This window comes from Podarcis raffonei, chromosome 8, assembly GCF_027172205.1.
Source record: "Podarcis raffonei isolate rPodRaf1 chromosome 8, rPodRaf1.pri, whole genome shotgun sequence".
NCBI lineage: Eukaryota > Metazoa > Chordata > Lepidosauria > Squamata > Lacertidae > Podarcis > Podarcis raffonei.
The window spans coordinates 7,432,828-7,453,416 of record NC_070609.1 but is presented as its reverse complement, the minus strand read 5'-3'; the positions used below and the strand labels follow the sequence as shown (position 1 = coordinate 7,453,416).

At 48.9% G+C, this 20,589-nt stretch overlaps 1 protein-coding gene across 1 annotated transcript in view; it reads right to left on the bottom strand.

Annotated features, from left to right (window-relative positions):
• Window positions 1-6,967: 6,967 nt before the first annotated feature.
• The window catches only part of FOXA3 (forkhead box A3), a 33,797-nt gene continuing 20,175 nt past the window's right edge, over window positions 6,968-20,589 (bottom strand). The window contains exon 2 of the mRNA XM_053401853.1: window positions 6,968-10,108. Within this exon, the coding sequence (XP_053257828.1) occupies window positions 8,921-10,108 (1,188 nt within the window). The 3' untranslated portion in view covers window positions 6,968-8,920. The remainder of the gene's footprint in view (window positions 10,109-20,589) is intronic.

Genomic DNA, 20,589 nt, shown 5'->3' with positions numbered 1-20,589 from the left:
TTCTTACAACAGCCCTGAAAGGTAGGCAGGCGTGGTTAACTCCTGTTAGGGGAAGAAACCCCCTGCAAGTAGAAAGCTAGCATTAAAAAGAGAGCAGGCAGCGGTCAGGCCCTCTCTTCCTGGCAGTCTAGTCCCCCTCCCGGTGTTTTGGGGCCTGGGGGAGCATTAAAAATGGTGTCCCCTACCCACAGGGTGCAGTTTGCTCTGCCGCCACCTGGGCGTTTGACTGCCTGTGTAGATCAGGGCTGAGGCCTGGGATGGTTGCAGAAGTAAGAGTGTTGCTGAGCATGGGAAAAAATAAATTTCCCCTCCCGTCTCCACTGAGCAGTAGCATAGGCCGGCCGTGTGTGTATGAGGTTATGGGGAGATTAAAGGGTCTGGCCGGTGAGGAAATATTGAATCCCGACACTTCTCTCTTTAGAAACTCTGTGTGCACTGATGTGTTAAAATAGGGCCGGCTAAGCCATTCTTTTCCTCAATTCGGATTGAAACCGGTTTGGAGAAACGCAGTATTTTGTAAGAAATGACAGGATGGATACAGGATACATACGGACTACCGATAAAGTTTCGCAGACACCGTTTCCCAAACTGGCGGAGGGAAACAGGAGTGTGTGTACACAAGCCGAAAACTTGGATAAGTAATAGATTTGAATGCGCATGGCTGGAGGCTGTTTTCCAGTGTCAAACCCTTTTCCTTGGGTGTGTGGTGTGGATAGGACACAGACACCAGCCTTTGCCAACCTGATAGCGGTTGCTTTGGACTACAACTCCCATCAGTCCTGGCAACCAGTATGGCTATGCTGACTGGGACTGAGGAGTACTGAAGTTATACAATCATAGAATCATAGAGTTGGAAGAGACCACAAGGGCCATCGAGTCCAACCCCCTGCCAAGCAGGAAAACCATCAGAGCACTCCTGACATATGGTTGTCAAGCATTTGCTTAAAGACCTCCAAAGAAGGAGACTCCACCACACTCCTTGGCAGCAAATTCCACTGTCGAACAGCTCTTACTGTCAGGAAGTTCTTCCTAATGTTTAGGTGGAATCTTCTTTCTTGTAGTTTGGATCCATTGCTCCGTGTCCGCTTCTCTGGAGCAGCAGAAAACAACCTTTCTCCCTCCTCTATGTGACATCCTTTTATATATTTGAACATGGCTATCACATCACCCCTTAACCTCCTCTTCTCCAGGCTAAACATGCCCAGCTCCCTTAGCCGTTCCTCATAAGGCATCGTTTCCAGGCCTTTGACCATTTTGGTTGCCCTCCTCTGGACACGTTCCAGTTTGTCAGTGGTGCCCAGAACTGGACACAGTACTCCAGGTGAGGTCTGACCAGAGCAGAATACAGTGGCACTATTACTTCCCTTGATCTAGATGCTATACTCCTATTGATCATAGAACATTAGAGTTCATAAGGTCATCCAATCCATTCCTGCAGGATTCAATCCAGGAATCTTTATTTGCCCAGCATGGGCCTCGAATCCCCAGCCCTGAGATTAAGAGGCTCGCGCTGCACCGACGGAGCTATCCAAAACATCTGGAGGGCACCAGGTTGCCGAAGTCTGATGTGCAGAGTGACGCCTTTCCTTTACCTCAACCAATCCTCACATTTGGCATTTGGGGAAAAGTTCTTTTGGCCCATGTGGGGAAATTCTCATTTTGGGATATAAGCAGACTGGATGAAGAGAGCGAATTAGAAAGCGGGGAGCAGAAGAGAAAGCATCGCACAAATCTGTTATTGGATTTACGTTAGGTGGAAAGTATTTGCGAAACGAGGGCAGGGAGAAAGAAAATAAGAGGCGTGAAGAGAATTATGTGGTGCTGCCCAGGTAGAACTTTAGGGCAGAAGTCAAGGGCCCCTATCTGCAGTCCAGAATGTGCAGGAGTAGCCCCAAATGCTGCAAAGTTTTGAAGTAGGTGATGTAATCCACATTATCATCTAAAGAGTAGGGAAGTCATAAGACCATTGGGTCCAAAGGGCGAAATTACCTAACTGCTGCCGCTGACCCTCTCGCCAGCCAACCCAGTGGTTTTACAAACTTTGTTGCTTCGAGACAATCCTTTAAACGTTGACTTATCTGCCGGGGAACCTTGAGTTAGGGGATGGGATGGGGCTGGGTGTGGGGGTGTAGGCCAGCTGCTTTGAATTCAGAAGGCGCCAGGTACGCTGCTCTGCATTTCCAGGCAGGGCTCAGGCAGAACCCTGGCAGAAATCCTGGACAGCTGAGTTGCTGCCAGTCCGTGTAGATAATAATAATAATAATAATAATAATAATAATAATAATAATAATAAATTTATATCCCTGTCTATCTGGCAGTGTTTCCCCAGCCACTCAGAGTGGCTCCAAACAGAAAATTAAAAGCACAATAAAATGTCAAACTTCCCTAAACAGGGCTGCCTTCAGATGTCTTCTAAAAGTCAGATAGTTACTTATCTCCTTGACATCTGATGGGAGGGCGTTCCACAGGGAGGGTGCCACTACCGAGAAGGCCCTCTGTCTGGTTCCCTGCAACCTCACTTCTCACAGTGAGGGAACCGCCAGAAGGCCCTCGGTGCTGGATCTCAGTGTCCAGGCTGAACGATGGGGGTGGAGATGCTCCTTCAGGCCGAGGCCGTTTAGGGCTTTAAAGGTCAGCACCAACACTTCGAATTGTGCTCGAAAATGTACTGGGAGCCAATGTAGGTCTTTCAGGACCAGAGTTATATGGTCTCGGCGGCTGCTCTCAGTCACCAGTCTAGCTGCCGCATTCTGGATTGGTTGCAGTTTCCGGGTCACCTTCAAAGGTAGCCCCACTGTGCTAGATAGACCAGTGCTTACTGGAGTAAGGGCTCGTTCACTTCTACTTGTCCTGTGCCTAGAAAGCAGGGGATCAAGTAGTTTTCTGTTTTCTCCTGCTGCTTTCCCTGGGAAAAACCTGCTCTTCAGCGCTGAATGGGAGCAAATGTCAATCCATGGGATAGCGGTAAAGATCAGATTTCTCCAGGTTAAAGTGGTGGATCAAGCAGAAGTCCGTATGAGCCCTTCTTATATTATTATATTCCTGAGAGTGCCAAGTTGAGGTACACCTGCATCTGGGATCAATGTCTTCTGGGACGAGCCTCAACAAATGAACACTTAACTCTGGCCCCACAAGAATGTGCAGTTTGCTGCTTCTCTGCCTCCCCAGATTACAGGGGAAGCGCTTTCTCAAGATCTCTCATCTGCTTTGGTGAGAGACCCCCCTGCAAGCTTCTGAGGACCTCTGGTGTCCTTTAGGCTAGATTTGTAAACCGCTGACTAATGGAGAGTGTTTTGATAGTATGCATTGCTGTGCAGAATGCCCCAAACAGATGTTGTGGGTGGCGAGTACGTTCCAAAAGTCGTGGAGAATTTGGGTGGGTCCCTGAATTTATGGACTGCAGCGTTCCAGAGAAAAGGGTTAGTTTTCCACCCCCCCTTTCAATGGGGGCCTTCCTAGCTGGCCGTATTGATGAGAGGGGATGAGACAACCATGTCGCCCTCCTGCAAACAAAAAAAAAAAACTTTTAGCAGTGATCTTTGTCATGTCCCAGGGGAATTTGGAATTTTAGTGACCCGGGTCCCGCTGGGAGAGAAGCTGACTGGGGTTTGCAAGACGTGCATGCTTAGGACACGTCCCCTTGTGGTGTGTGCTTGGCCACGTGGCTTTTGTGTGACCCTGGTGCCTGGGTGTTGGGGCTTTGGCCGGTTAATGATTAATCTGCACTGCAAGGGCAGCAGGAGGTGGGATTTGAAGGCCTGGATTCTTCCCCCCCCACCACCACACCAGAGGATAAGTGTGGGCACTGTATTTGAGGAGTAAACAAACCCAGGGGTCATGGACCACTGTGGGTGGGTGGCAGCGGTGGAGGATAAAGGTTGGGGCAGTGGCCTGCAGGGAGCCGTATTCACTTCTCCCCGAAATCCTGCTCCTCCTCATCAGAATTTGTGAGGAATCTCAGGTACTCTTAAACGTGTCACACTTCTAGGTTTTAAGACTGAATCACCATTCAACTCTTGAATTCTAAAGTTAGGCCTCTTTTGCTGAGCTCGCCTGCAGATTTCAGGACATTAGATCTCAGCTATCCACAGATTCATGACCGGCAAAGTTTAACCTGCCCTTTCACAAGAACTGGAGTTGCAAAGGAGCTCTGATCCCACCTGGCAAAACCGAGGGCTTATGTAAATGTGTGCGCAGAGGAGCAGGCCTGTGTTGCAAAGAGCTTTCCTTTTGTCTAGCAAATTCGGATCTCCTTGATTGTGGATGGCATTGCTTAAAGGGTAAAAGTAAAGGGACCCCTGACCATTAGGTCCAGTCGCAAACAACTCTGGGGTTGCGGCGCTCATCTCGCTTTACTGGCCAAGGGAGCCGGCGTACAGCTTCCGGGTCATGTGGTCAGCATGACTAAGCCGCTTCTGGCGAACCAGAGCAGTGCACGGAAACGCCATTTACTTTCCCGCCGGAGTGGTACCTATTTATCTACTTGCACTTTGACGTGCTTTGAACTGCTAGGTGGGCAGGAGCAGGGACCGAGCAATGGGAGCACACCCCATTGCGGGGATTCGAACCGCCCACCTTCTGATCGGCAAGTCCTAGGCTCTGTGGGTTAACCCACAGCACCACCCGCGTCCCTATGGCATTGCTTAGCGCACATCAAAGAAGGGGACACTTTCCAGAAATGCAGGGAAGCCTGGGGACAGGGGTGTGATTTCAGATCCAAGGACTGGCAGTGGAGGCAGCAAAGTTTAATGGCCTACTCTCTTGCAAAAGGCTTGCATTTTATGGTTGCTTATTGTGGGTTTTGTATTCCTCAAAACATCTGTAGTAATATCAACAATCCAGGTCACTCTTATTTTAAGCAAAGGGGTTTGTCCCTTCAGCATCCCTACGCAGTACACAGTCCCACTGGAATTATTTATTTTTAAAAAGGCACCGTCTAGCAACCTTCCTCAGTCTAATGCCCTCCAGATTTTTGGACTACAACTCCCATCAGCTCCAGTGGAAAAATAAAATGGAAGGAACAAGGCACCATTGTGACTCCATCTTAGGTCCCTTAGTTCCTTCCAGTTTCTCTGGAAAGTCAAATAATAAGCCTGAGGGGAGCCGTGAGAGATAGGATGTTCGACCAAGGAAGGACCTTCATGTCCCACTTTCTGCTCTTCCCTTTCCCCATCTTGGCTTGAAGGCTCCTTAATTTGGGGCCTTAACATTTCTGGGACGGTGTTTTTGCTCTTGTGGAGAGAGGCAAGGTCTCTGCGGTTGCTAACAGCCGCTACAGGCGATCTCCCCGCCATTTTGAATCTTGTGAAGCGCTTTGTGAAAGAAGGGCCGATTCCAGCCCCCTGCGGTGGGAAAACAGGAATGGCAGGGAGATAAAAAAACAAACCCAAAAGTGTAACCATGACATTTTATTGACCCAGTGCTTTTCAGATTAAAATTCTACAGAGGCACTTAAAAGAGCACAATGCTCTAGAGCACTTGGCTTTCTAGGCGCCCCTGAAGAAGAATGTATTTCAGCACATGTTGGACCAAAAAACCCCCCACTTTTATTCTCGTACACCCTTGGGATTTCATCTCCTGACATTTGTTCCTCTCAAACTGCCAAAATAGGCTTGTGTACAAACAGCCAGGGTGGCAATGGGGCCTGGCAAGCTGTATTGTTGGCCGGCCGTTTCAAAATGGCTTCCCTTTTGCTATGGACAGGGGCTGCTAGGTCGAAGCAAAGGTCCGGCTTCCTTTGAGTTAATGACATGGTTGGCTTGTGCTGGCTGAGGCAAATATTCCCCAGACAGATGTCAATCTTGCCCATTAGTTGGTTCTTTTAAGGAAAGCGAGCCATCTCTATGGCACTCCCTCCCATTAGAAACCAGATGGGCACCATCTCTGCCAGGTTTCAGGTGCCAGGCTAAAAACAGCTGGATTTCAGGAGCCCTTTGTAACCGTAAATGAGTGTTTCAGTCCGTTTTAAGTACTGTATATTGCATATTTTATTTTTTTTGTAAGCTGATTTGAGACCCAGATGTGCTGAAAAGTGGGGTAGAACTTTTGATAAATACCGTATTTTTCGCTCCATAAGACACACTTTTTCCCTCCTAAAAAGTAAGGGGAAATGTGAGCGCGTCTTATGGAGAGAATGGCGCTGTGCAGAGAGGGGGAGCTGCGCAGCGCCCCTTCCACAAAGTGCCTCTCCTGGCTTCTCCCTTAGCTGCGTGCAGCCTCTTCGGACAGGGGGAGCCTTCATCCCGCTGACCTGAAGAGGCTTTGCGCGGCTATCCCAGAGGCCAGAACAGCCAGATGCTATCCCAGAAGCCAGATCCCTCTTGCTGTTCTGGCTTCTGGGATTCAGAATATTGTTTTTCTTGTTTTCCTCCTCCAAAAACTAGGTGCGCCTTATGGTCTGGTGCGTCTTACAGAGCGAAAAATACGGTAAATACCTAAGGTCCTGTTGATGGGCCAGATTTAGGCTTGGCCAAACTGTATATCCTCTTTTTTTCCAGGACATGCGTACCGTTTGATGGTTGGGTTGCAGTAGCTGCCCTGCGAATCTAGGAAGCTGAACGGGCTTAGAGAGGAGAAGTATAAAAACAATGGTGCAGATTTCGCCTTGCATTAAACTCAGGAGGCGGAAGCTGTTGTGCCATTCGGCCGACCTATTTAATCAGACTCTATACTGTTAACATCTAAGAACAGTAAGAGCTGTTCGACCCTGGAATGGTCTCCCTTGGGAGGTTGTGGTCACTCCTTCCTCGGAGGTTTTTAAGCAGAGGCTGGACGGCCATCTGTCGTGGATGCTTTACCCGAGATTCCTGCATTGCAGGGGGGGTTGGACTAGATGACCCCCGGGTGTCCCTTGCAATTCTATGATCTAGCCCTGTTCGCACAAGCGTGTGGTTTCCTTGGCACTTTGAAGTAAGCTGTGTCTCTTTGCAGGCGTGCAAAGGATGAGAAAGGACTACAAAGATAACGATACGGAGATACAAGCCAAGGTTTATTGGTAGTGATACCGATTCAATCCAAAATAAAATAGGTAAGTTCCATTTTCAGCAATGTAACTTCACTGTGCCTATTTCCCCCCCCCCCCATTTTCTTCTGGGTTACGCTCTTATTTTTGTTTTGTTAATTGTACACTGTGATTGGGCTACCTTTTCCGATTCGTCTTTGGAAGGGTGGCAGAGATCTGATTGACATAGCTTGCAAGCGTCCCTTATTTGGCGGGACAGTCCCTTATCCCAGTGCCATGTCCCGCCGCTGTCCCTTATTGAAGATGTCCCTTAAATAAGCTACTGAAGATAATGGGGCCCTTTCTATGTCCAGCTGTGCTTTGTCAACAACAAATTGTTGCTGTTTTTTTGTGTTGAATATATGCTATATGGTAATTTATGGACCTAATAGGTATCTAAAGCCATTTGCACGCAACAAAATATGTATTTTATCAAAGTAATTGTTGATCCCTTATTTTGGCTGCTGGTCCCTTATTTTCGAGGCTGCTGGTCCTTATTTTCAAATTTGTAAGTTGACAGCTATGCTGATTGAGTATCTGGGCACGATAGTGGCAGGTTTTATTTTTTAAGTTTACGCCCGCTATTTCTGCTCTGCAGAGGTTGTTGTTCTGCAGAAGGGTTTGTAGCTCAATGGTACAGCATTGGCATTGCATGCAAAAAAAGGGCCAGATTCAACCCCTGGGATGTCCCTGTGGGGCTGTGGGAGAAGCCTGTCCCAAATCTTGAAGAAGTGCTGTCAGTCTGTGGTGTTAGGCGAACAGTGAGCTGGGCCTGACGTAGGCAGCTTCACTCATTCCCACCCTCAGCCCTAGAAGATCGGGAGAAGTGTGTGTTAAAAATAAATAAATATTTTCGAGGTCTTAAGTACCGGGAGCCAGGAGTCTTTTGTTGCTTGTGCCACCAGATCAGAGTTATAAATTCCTTGCTAGCGGTGGGATGGCGTTTGGGGGAGGGGAAACCCTGAATACCGTTTTGTTTTAATTATCATTAATACCGAAAAGAAAAGGACACTTGAAACAAACACCCCCTTGAATTCTCTCTAAAGTATGATATATTAAATCAGCTCTTACCCTTTTTCCCAACAGAAAGCACAAATATTTAAATATATAAAGCCACTTTTTCTTTTAAAAAAAGAAGAAGATAGATGTGAACTATATTTTCCCTGCTCCTCTTCAGGCTGAGGCCTAAATTGTCTTTGGGGTAACCAAACCCGTGTGTGTGTGTGTGTGTGTGTGTGTGTGTGTAACAATGGAGTCCTGCCACGTATCATTCTGACCTAAACGGGTGGGTTTGAGAATCTCAAGACAAGAGTTCAACTGTTGACTGTAACATCTGCGTTGAGACAGGAAAGTCCAAATGTTCTGGGCCAAGGGGTGGTTCCCCAGCTTGCAAATTTCCATTTCTCTGCCCCTTTTCATGTATTCCTCCTGGACACCCATCCAAGCTCCACTCCTGGAGATATATCAAGCACCTTTAGTCACCGTAAAATTCAGAGTGGGATCCACCATTTTGAGGTGGTGGGGATCTGCCAGGGTGCGAACCCATGCTGAAGAATAGATGACTCCATCCATGGCCTTTATCACCCAACTGGCCATTGGTTGGTGGCCCAAAGGTGCGTGAGCTTGTTCTTCCTTGCTTTTCCCTTGTCATGATGGGCAAGTGAGTCCATTGACACGGAAGGCCGCCAAAGGAGCTCTTGACCGCTATGAGGCAATTTCGGTTTTGAGGTCTGGAAAGCGTAATGATTCGTCAGAGAGTCTAGTAGGCCAAGTCTCTGGTTGCTTTCTCTGTCCCACGGGCCACGATGCGATTGGATGGCGGTGGGAGAGAACATCTCGTGGATGGTCTTGCTGGTGGTGGCGGCACGAGGCAGAGCTTCTCTTGTTCCTTTGGCCCCCTCCTATCTCGCGACGACAACCTTACGAGGCGTTGAGCAAGGAGCGGCTGTACAGGCTCTGATAATAAGAGCCGGTCTCGCTGAGCGAAGTGGACGCCTCATAGGGGTGTTTGCTTTCCACCGCGTGTGGGGAGCTGTAGCCGCTGTAGGCCATGGCTTGCTCGTAGGACTTCAGGTCAATCTTGTGGTTCTGCTCCGTGGACATCAAGTTGGTGATGGAAAAGGGATGGTTGAAGTTGAACTGAGGGTCCATTTTGAGGTCGCTCGGGAGATCCAGGTTGGTAATCGAGGTGGCAAAGTAGTGGCTATTCATGGACTGGGAGATGGGGGCTGGCGAGGCCTCAGAAACTGGGGATGAGCCCTGACCCCCAGAACAGTCGAGTTGCACCAAACCCCTTTGCTCCTCGGAGCCATGGGAGGTGTCCGAGTGGCCCGACTCTGCTCCTTCCGAGCCCGTGTTGGGACTCTGGCCTTCCTGAAGACCCTCAGGAATCTTGGAGGCCTGCTCTTGGGCATTGGAGCCTTTGGAGTTCGGCTTCTTGGCCTTGTCCTCGATTTTGAAACGCTTCTGCCTCCTCAGGTAACAGCCGTTCTCAAACATGTTGCCCGAATTCGGGTGGAGGGCCCAGTAGGAGCCTTTGCCGGGCTTGTCCGGGGAACGGGCCACCTTGACGAAGCAATCATTGAAGGAGAGGGAGTGGCGGATGGAGTTCTGCCAGCGCTGCTGGTTTTCGCGGTAGTATGGGAAGAGGTCCATGATCCACTGGTAGATCTCGTTGAGGGTCAGCATCTTGCTCGGGGCCTGCTGAATCGCCATGGTGATGAGGGAGATGTAGGAATAAGGAGGCTTAGCGTGGGTCAGCGTGCGCCGGTACGACTTGTTGATCTCCTTGGGCCTGTTCATGCCTGACGGCGAGTAGCTTAGCGGGGCCATGGACTGGCCAACATTTTGGTAAGGTGACAGAGAGTTGAGTGTGGGGGCCTGAGCTCCCAGCTGAGTCAATACTGGGCTGACGGGAGACGCCACCGACGGGAGGCCCATCGAACTGGTGGCGTTGGTCAGTCCAGTGAGAGAAGGGCTACTCAATCCGCTGTTTGGATAAGGCATGTTCATGGAGCTGGGGGAAGTGAGGGGGTTCAGCGTCACGTAGGAATTAATCGAGTTCATAGGCCCCAAGCTGGACGTCATCGTGCTCACCGAAGGAAACACCTGTGGGAGACAAAAGGAGATGGTTACAGGAGAGTCGGAGCATTCCCCAGGGAGACAAATGGCAAAGAAATGGTCCAACATTTGACGCTTTCGATGCCACTGAAGTACAGTAAAAGCAGACAGCTGCACCTGTTGAATTTGTCTCGTGCCACAGATGAAAAGGTGTTGATGACGGAACAACCGCTTGCCCAAAGAATGGAGGGAAAAGACCATTTTGTGCTAGGAAGTATGCTAGGAAGAGGGTCCACTTGCACCACTGACACAAGTTATAAGAGAAAGGGGGACATTTCCTCACAGCGAAGCACACGAAGGGAGGGATTGCAACCTCTCCCTTACCTTGTTCTACTAGGGGGGAAAATATACAGATGGGCCACAAATAGAAGGAAGGTCCGCCATCAGGCTTGCCACTGAAATTTTGCGGAAAGGAAAATATGAGATGCACTTGAGAGTTCCCAGGTGAAACATCCCTGGTTAGTACCATCTCACAGGGAACAGAGAGTAGAAAATGCCCTCTCAGAAAGTTTGGGCTGCCATTGCTGAAGCTTTCCTCCATTTCGGACGAGGTGGGCTGGTGGTCCATGAGCCTGGTCATTTCCCCTTGGGGCGCCATCTTTGTTTACCAGTCCTTTATTTGCTCAAAGCCACTGAACCAGATGCTTCAAGGCAGCGAAGCAGTGCCTGCTGTTTACATAAGATAGGGACTTAATTGGCAAAACTATTGATCCTCGAGGATAAGTGAGGATCTGCTGCCAAGGGATGGGCGATACCAAGCGATACAGTTTGGTGCCACAGTCCTCACTGGCCATATGCCTGTCGTCTGTTGCTGTGGGTGACGGGGGCCATAAATTTTGTTCACGGAGCCTGTTCTGAAGGCCTTGAAAGGCAGCATGAAGACATCAGTGGACCTGAACGGGTTTTTGTTTAAGAAAGGAGGCCTGCCTGAAAAAGCTAGAGTATTGGGTTTGGCTGGTAGGAAACCCAGATTTAAATCGCAGTTGAACCAAGAATTTCACTGAGACGAGAAGGGAAGGACCACTGCTCATTTGTTATTTAAGAATCCAAAGGGGACTCTTGGTCTATCAGTGCCAACCTTTGAGAAGCAGCAGAGAAGAGAATCCTTCTTAAAAACAAAAACAAAAATCCAGTCTCCTTTATAGCGATGGCGACAGGGCGCTAAGCATTTCAAAAGTGCTTTTTGGGTGCTTAAAGAGCATCACATACATGACTACAGCAATCCTTACACCAGGCCTGTAAGGCAGTTCTTTATTACTACAGATGGCCAAGGGAGGGGTGGGGCTGGGAGACAATGGGTCCCCCCCCCCACATTTGAACATTATTTAGCCCATGGGTAGGCAAACTAAGGCCCGGGGGCTGGATCCGGCCCAATCGCCTTCTAAATCCGGCCCGCAGATGTTCCAGAAATCAGCGTGTTTTTAAATAAGTAGAATGTGTCCTTTTATTTAAAATGCATCTCTGGGTTATTTGTGGGGCATAGGGATTTGTTCATTATTATTTTTTCAAAATATAGTCCGGGCCCCCACAAGGTCTGAGGGACAGTGGACCGGCCCCCTGCTGAAAAAGTTTGCTGGACCCTGATTTAGCCATTTGTCTCCTTCCCCACCCCATTCAAATTAGATTGGAATAGCCTCCACCCACATGTATCAGAATTTATATATGAGAAACAACTTTGGTCTTTCCCGCCCATAGCAGCAAGCATTCCCTTTTGTTTTTGCGCCTGCTTTCTCATTGGTTGATTCAGTTATGCCAATTAAGAACTGACGAGCCACGCACGCAGCGGCGTGCGCAAAAGCACCCCGGTTGCGCAGTTATAAATTTGCTTGTGTTGCTTTCTGGTTTTGTGCAAACCTGAGGGATAAATAAACAAATAACCACCCCACCACCTTTTCAAGACTCAGAGCGCACCATAAATAGTTATGAGTACGACTGGAAAAGAAATGAACGCATTGAGGAAGTAGCAGGCATGGAAACGAGAGTGGCAGAAAGCGAGGGTTGTTCTCGTGTCACCCCAAAACACGGACCCAAATCGGCTGTAACCCTGAACGGAGCAGTTTGCAGCCCGGCTTTGCTCAGCTTATCGGATCATTCCCTCTAATCGGGGAACCTGAATTTATGGAAGGAAAGCATTGACGTTGGTGCTGCTTGGGGGGTGGGTAACGTCATGTGGACTATGCAAATTCAATGAGAAACAGACATTAAACTCTGTTATGGGCAAGCCTGGTATGGCTTGCCTAAGGTCCACCTAGTTAGCCGAGGTGAGATTTCAACTGGGGATTTTCCTGGCGTGACACTGTTTGGCGCTACACTATTCAGACTTGTTCCGCCTTCCATTTCTTGGAATAAAGCAATCCACCCAAATGTTTGTCCAACAGCCTTCTGCAATCTGTTTTATTGCTCCACCCTCCCAGTTATGGGTGGTGGAGCAGGTGGGCTGTTCTATTGGTTCACCGCCCTTAGAAAATTCCTGGTTATGCAGGGTGTGTGTTGCAGAATGTGGGGCAGGACCACCACCACTTGAGGGGCGTTCATGGAGAGGCAGGTGGAAGAGCCTTTTGTAGGGCTGGTGATTTCTCCACACTGCCCCATCATTCCCAGTCTGATTTGGGGAAAGAGGAAGTAGAGGAAGAGCCACTGTTTCGTTCTCATGAAAGCTCCTTGTGTGTGACTTGAGGACCAGGGAGGGTCAGAAATGTCCTCTTCTGCTACTCTTCTGTTGCCAACATTATGCTCCCAGTCTACAGATTCTCACATGCAACTGCATGCAACCTTACATGAAAATCTGCACATTATCTACACATAAGTCCTCTTTTTCTGTTTTGAAGCTAACTGTGGCTCAATGCTTCCGCCAGCGTTTCCGCTAACCATCGTTTCCACTGAGCTGTTGTTCAAAGTGGGTCGGGAAACTGTGGTTTGGGCTAACAGAAATGGCAGTGTAGATGTAGCAATAATCATAATTTGTTCTGGGAGGCATGATTGACTGTGCAAGAGGGGAGGAGGATTCTAGGAGCCCATTCCTCGATCTCCTGAGCATGGTTTAAAGATGGGACAGAAAAAAATGCAAGGAAATTTCCCCCCTAAAAGCAATGCTACTTAAGTTTCCCAAGCAACAGCTAACCATTTTGCAGAAAATGTAGTCAGGAAATGTTCCTAAGTTGTACAACACCATGCCTAGAGATGGTCAAGAAACACAACACACTGCCAATTGAACGTGAATACCTTGGGTCAAGGTTTATGTAAAGTAAGAGACCTTGGAAGAACTTCTGGCCAGAGGAGCAAAAACCGTGACTGGTTTTAGAACGGGGCAATTGATTCCTGAATTTCAGAGTACCGTAACTGATTTCAGAACAGAGCTGGATGTATGCACAAATATATGCATTTAATGGTAGGATACATTTTAATTTGGAATTTGGGGCTGTATGGCCTTGTGCCTATAATTCATCTTCCTTCTGAAACGTCAGAAATGCTATTATTATTATTATTATTATTATTATTATTATTATTATTATTATTATTATTGTCTTGGGGTTCTTGTGAACTTGCACAGGAAGTCTAAGGGCTCTTCAGTGTGGCAGTTTGAAAATGTAATCCTGTATTCTCACCGTGGCCAACCAGATCGACGCCCATGAGGGAAACCCCGGGCAGGATCAGTGCACAATAACAACTCTCTCCTCCTTTGCCTTCCAGCAACTGGGATTCAGAATCATACCGCCCCATTGAACAAGGCTGATAGCCATTGATAGCCTTTTATCCTCAACGAATTTGACTAATCCTCTTTAAAATCTATCCGAACTTGTCTGCAAGTTCCATTGTTTAACTGCATGAAAAAGCACTTTCTTTTATCTGCCCTGATCCTTCCGACATTCGGCTTCAGCCTTATGAGAGAGGGAGAAAAAGTTTCTCTACAAAAAGTGGTTCTCATTTAGCTAATTACTGAGGATCCCCTCCCTATTTTTCAAAAGCCCAGCCACAGGACCTCCTAACTTTGAAAAAAAATATATAATTCTATGGTACTAGATTCAGGTAGGTAGCTGGGTTGGTCTGACACAGTCAAAATATATATATAAAAATAAAAAAATTGTCCAGTAGCACCTTAAAGGTAAAGGGACCCCTGACCATTAGGTCCAGTTGGGGCCCACCTTGGAGTTGCGGCACTCATCTCGCTTTACTGGCCGAGGGAGCCGGCGTACAGCTTCTGGGTCATGTGGCCAGCATGACTAAGCCGCTTCTGGCGAACCAGAGCAGCGCACGGAAATGCCGTTTACCTTCCCACTGGAGCGGTACCTATTTATCTACTTGCACTTTGTCGTGCTTTCGAACTGCTAGGTGGGCAGGAACTAGGACCAAACAACTGGAGCTCACCCCGTCGCGGGGATTCGAACCGCCGACCTTCTGATCGGCTCTGTGGTTTAACCCACAACGCCACCCGTGTCCCAGTAGCACCTTAGAGACCAACTAAGTTTGTTCTTGGTATAAGCTTTTGTGTGCATTACCTCTGCATATATATTTTTTTGAACAAAATATGGGGTAGCCCCTAATAAGCAAAGTATTCTAGGTATACTAAAAGAAAAAGGGAAAAAAGACTAGGGCTAAGAGATAGCTGTTTTTCAACTTCATGATGTATCAGCAGCTAAACATCTTGATGTTCTGAAATTGGAGATGTGGGGCGTGGGGATGAAGGAAGGAGCAGAAGTTTGGGTGGGTGGGAAGAGGAGAGGAAACTGAGTCACTTCCACAGCATGGTTTGAGTGGGAGGGGATGGGGATGGGGGAGTAGGCCTGGGCGATATATCAATACATTGGTACCTCAGGTTAAGTACTTAATTCGTTCCGGAGGTCCGTTCTTAACCTGAAACTCTTCTTAACCTGAAGCACCACTTTAGCTGATGGGGCCTCCTGCTGCTGCCGCGCCACCGGAGCACGATTTCTGTTTCATCCTGAAGCAAAGTTCTTAACCCGAGTTAATATTTCTGGGTTAGCGGAGTCTGTGACCTGAAGCGTATGTAACCTGAGGTACCACTGTACCTTGCTTGTCAAACAGTTTGGCTCCCGAACAAATTGGCTCCCGAACGCCGCAAACCCGGAAGTAAGTGTTCCAGTTTGTGAATGTTTTTTGGAAGCCGAACATGTGACGCAGCTTCTGATTGAGTGCAGGAAGCTCCTACAGCCAATCGGAAGCCGCACCTTGGTTTTCGGATGGTTCCAGGAGTCGAACGGATTAAGTTCAACAACCAAGGTACCACTGTGTATTGCCCAGGGTCGGTATGAGGGGCAGACCGCGGTGGCGGCTTCACTCGGTGGTGTATTGCTGGTGAAAATGAGGGGAAAACAAGCTGTGGTGAAGACAGTGGTGGTTTGACACCGGCTCCTTTCTGACATTGTGATATACCGCCACACTGTGCGGTGTTTAGCTGGCGGCCTGCTCTGCTAAAGAGAGGGGAAGGCAGCGCCTCACATTTAGCTGCCCTGGTCTCCCTCGGCGTGAGGGGAGGCAGATCAGATCAGCAGCGTTATTGGCAGAGATCATCGTGCGATATCGGCGGCACCTCAAAATCGGCTGCTCTGCCCTCCCTCGCGCGAGGAGCGATACAGGGTTAAAATTGTTATCGTGGTGTGATTTTGAAACCGATTTTGGGCCAGCATACAGTGGTACCTCGGGTTAAGTACTTAATTCGTTCCGGGGGTCCGTACTTAACCTGAAACTGTTCTTAATCTGAAGTACCACTTTAGCTAATGGGGCCTCCCACTGTTACCGCGCCGCCGGAGCCCGATTTCTGTTCTCATCCTGAAGCAAAGTTCTTAACCTGAAGCACTATTTCTGGGTTAGCGGAGTCTGTAACCTGAAGCGTATATAACCTGAAGCATATGTAACCTGAGGTACCACTGTATTGAAAAATCGTACAGCGCATAGCAGACCATAAAATTTGCGATATTACTATGCAAAAATGACAAAATTAGAGTTGGGGGCTGCAGACAAGAGATGGGGCCACGGACCCCCAGGGACCCCCAGACCCCTAATTTGAATCCACTGCTCATGCTTGCAGATTTTTCTCAGTGCCCACATTGTGTTGTCCTCGTCAAATTGCTGCCCTGTATATAGGGGGACGCGGGTGGCGCTGTGGGTAAAAGCCTCAGCGCCTAGGGCTTGCCGATCGAAAGGTCGGCGGTTCGAATCCCCGCGGCGGGGTGCGCTCCCGTTGCTCGGTCCCAGCGCCTGCCAACCTAGCAGTTCGAAAGCACCCCCGGGTACAAGTAGATAAATAGGGACCGCTTACTAGCGGGAAGGTAAACGGCGTTTCCGTGTGCGGCTCTGGCTCGCCAGAGTAGCTTTATCACGCTGGCCACGTGACCCGGAAGTGTCTGCGGACAGCGCTGGCTCCCGGCTTATAGAGTGAGATGAGCGCACAACCCTAGAGTCTGGCAAGACTGGACCATACGGGCAGGGGTACCTTTACCTTTATATATTTTTTTACCCATTCAATCCAGATTCGCCTACTGTTTCCTCCTTTCAATTACGAGGTTATCCAAAGAAATGGGAAATCAGGATTAAATAGGGTAGGACAGTGTTTTGATGGCGACGTTGCCATGCAGTCGCTGTGCAGAACTTGTGTGCGTGAGCAATCCCAGGCATATATCCATAGGGGTGTGCCTGCAGGCGCCAGTGTGTTTGCCAGTACTTCCTATCACGCCCACAAAAGATCTCAATAAATATCCCCTCAAATATCCACAGTGCGCAAGAGACGTGTCTGCCCTTCCTGCTCAGTTGAAATTTGCCTTGGCTCGTCCTCTCCTACCTTGAACAGGCCCTCTTAAACATGCCCACATTTCATACTGGGGGACAGGTTGGCGGCCCCTGCGTTCTGGGTTGCCACCCAGTGGCTTGGGTGCCCAGGTGGCACAAGCAGCAAAACTTTAGTGTGTGGAGGATTCCCAGACCGTCTTCTCCCTGAACATGTAGCCGCCGACTCTCTTAATAGATCATATGACCCTATTCAAAAGAAAATCAGTGCGTACATTTGGGGAAATTGGGGCATCTTATGGAGCAAATAGGATGCGGGTGGCGCTGTCGGTTAAACCACAGAGCCTAGGACTTGCCGATCAGAAGGTCGGCGGTTCGAATCCCCGCGAAGGGGTGAGCTCCCGTTGCTCGGTCCCTGCTCCTGCCAACCTAGCAGTTCGAAAGCACGCCGGAGTGCAAGTAGATAACTAGGTACCACTCCAGCGGGAAGGTAAACGGCGTTTCCGTGCACTGCTCTGGTTCGCCAGAAGCAGCTTAGTCGTGCTGGCCACATCACCTGGAAGCTGTACGCCGGCTCCCTCAGCCTATAGAGCGAGATGAGCGCCGCAACCCCAGAGTTGGTCACGACTGGACCTAATGGTCAGGGGTCCCTTTACCTTTACGGAGCAAATATTCATCTGCTGCTGTTCTTCTAATGTTATTTTCTGGTGTCTTGTGCTCTTTTATTGTTACAATCATACCTCAGGTTACAAACACTTTGGGTTACAGACTCCGCTAACCCAGAAGTAGTACCTCGGGTTAAGAACAGAAATTAAGAACAGAAATTCTGTTCTCGGGATGAGAACAGAAATTGCGCGGAGGCGGCAGCAGTGGGAGGCCCCATTAGCTAAAGTGGTACCTCAGGTTAAGAACGGTTTCAGGTTAAGAACGGACTTCCGGAATGAATTAAGTTTGTAACCAGAGGTACCACTGTGTTTGAATTTTTTTGTCATTGAGTTTTGCTGTTGCGTCCCTCGCCAATGGCAACTCCACGTGAAGTCAAGGGGTGGAGAGGGAGCTTGCTTCTGTCCTTTAGCGTGCAGTAAAACAGCACTTCCCGAGCTTCCCGATTGGCATGCAAACGTTTGCAATGTCCACACAAACGTCATTGTCCCATATTCCCTCCACCATTAGATCCGGATCAACACTTCCTGGGCGGAAATCCAATAATAAAAGAAAGAAGGAAATCGGGTGTCAGCAGCTGATCCGCACTCTGTGACCAACCCATTTACAATATGAAGTCCCCACCTGGAAGCACCGTTTGCCCTGCTGAGCTAGTTCTGAGCTAGACACCAAAGGTATGATTCAGTAGAAGCCAAACCACGCATGAGTTTGTTTTTCCATCGCTGGAACTCCTAGCACAATTTTGTTCTTCAAAAAGCAACCACGGCGGGGAGGGGTGATTTGGGAGAGGAGGTTCCAAAGCTTTTTCCGATCACAGAAGACCAGTATATCATGTCGTTTGACTCTAAGGCACTTGCAACAACAGCCGACACAAGTTTGGCTCAGCGTTCACCACCCTGGGGCAATCCAGATGTTTTAGACTACAACTCCCAGCTGTGCTGGCTGGGGCTGGTGGGAGTTGTAGTCCTAAACATCTGCAGGTTGCCAGGCTGGCTAAGGCTGCTTTTAGATGGTTTCCTACCTGATATTTCCTCCTGCGTCTCCTTTAGACCTGCCTTGGGTGTGTCTGCCTGTAACTTATTTTCCCCTCTGAGCCAAACATTGTAAACCCTTTTCAGAAAGAGCGAAGGAGATTAGGCTGCTCCCAACCAAGGTTGTCTTCCTATTGTTTCTGAGAAGGCAAATGGCTTTTGAACCTTCTTTCATTATCTTGGATTAGAGGGAGCTATTTCAGGGCCATCCAGCAACTCGCCTCTTCACGTGGCTGGGATTTTATTAGCCAGATGTTCCTGCGGTCCAGTAGGAAATTTCCTCCTCCTCGCTTTCCCTGGCTCCCCAGAATGGGTGCGACCCATCACTGGGCAGAATTCATTGGAAAGCATAGAATATAGGCCATAACAAAATTGCACACAAGTGGCGTTTTGACACAGCATGTTCACACGGCGCTTGCGGATGCAAAGCGCGCCGGACAAATGAGCGTTTGTAAATAAGCGGGAAGGACACATGGTTTCACGGTATGTTTACAAATACACGACACTTTCATTGTGTTTACCATTATAGATACCATTATGTATGCAGCAAACACAACATGCCCCATAAATTGTGAGTTGGCTGGGACCCATCAATTTGCATAGGCGGCACCAGCTGGTTCCCTTCCCCCTAACACGCCAGTTGCACTTTGAGAAAAATGATTTTGGAACTTAATATTCGGACGTCATAGTTTAGGTTTGAGCCCAGCACAACATCACACGGATGCTCTGTAACTGAACACATTTCCCTGCGCTGCGAATAAGTTTGACGACTCTTGCTATTAAATAGTGGGTGAGAACTTCAATACATAACACTTGCTTTTCGTTTCAGTAAGGTTTCAGGCTCGTGGGATTATAAAGAAATGTTTAGATGGTGACTTTGGGGCCTTCACGCTCTTTTCTTCCGCAACCGGGATTGAACAGAAGTTTAAATTTTATTTTTCTTCCCCCCTGGAAAAGCTGTCCAATTGTGGGTGTGCAATTTTCTTTAGAACCCTGTTCGCTTTTTCCATCCTTTCCAACTTTCCCCGCTGCAGGTTTTGCCGGTTTTTGCTGCTCAGGAGAGCGTGGGGTTTAGATTTTCCATGGCCTCTCTCATCTCCCTGATAGCCCCAAATCCTTTCTAAACAGCACAGCAGACGCTGGCGTTGTGCAAGCTGGACCGGGGCCATCACCCCCTCCTCACCCCCACCCCGGACAGGCAGCCTTGGACATTAGAATCTGTTGTTTGCATGCGGGGGCGGGGGGGTGGCAGGTCTGGCAACCAGCCCTGGCTTGGTCTCCCCTTTCCCCAAAGGTATCTCGCATCCCTCTGCACTGTGTACAAGAAGACCTTTGAAACATGGCGACAGCCACATCAAAGCCCACCCCTTTGTTGGGAAACCAGGAGTCCAATCTGCTCAGTCCCTGCAACTGAGGAGATAGGGCCGGTTTGCAAAATCTTGCTCGTTGAAGCATTAAACTGGGGTAACCAACATGCCCCCTGGTTTAGCAGCCGCACGGTGCAATCCTGACTCAGGGTTTGTCCACCCTTCCTGTTGCTGTCCCCCAGCGAAAACCCACTCTCTAGCGCTTAATCGGAGCAAACAGCAATTCGGGTTTCCCCTGGATTGACGTTTGTTCCGATTTGTCACTAAAGAGCGGGTTTGAAAAGAGTGGAGCAAGGGGGAAAGCGCTCAGAGCTGTGCTTTCTAGAGATGGCACAAGTAGAAGTGTGGATGCCCCACTGTGTTCTGGGAGGCTCCCCTCCTAGTATATGTGGGTGGGACTGCAGCCCCAGGCACTGGGTACCCTCAAAGTGCGCCAGCGACATGGTCCTGCCTCCCACTTTGTAAAAGTGTGCCATCGCTTTTCCAAAACATCAAGCCTGTGAGTAGGGACTCCTCACAGGCACCCGGCCTCCTTGTAGGCCAAGGGTGGCCCTCCAGATGTTGCCAGACTGCTATCATCATCGCTGGCTATTGGCTATGTCAGTTTGGGCTGATGGGAGTCCAACAATATCTGGAGGACCGGAGATTTAGGCACTTGAAATATTTG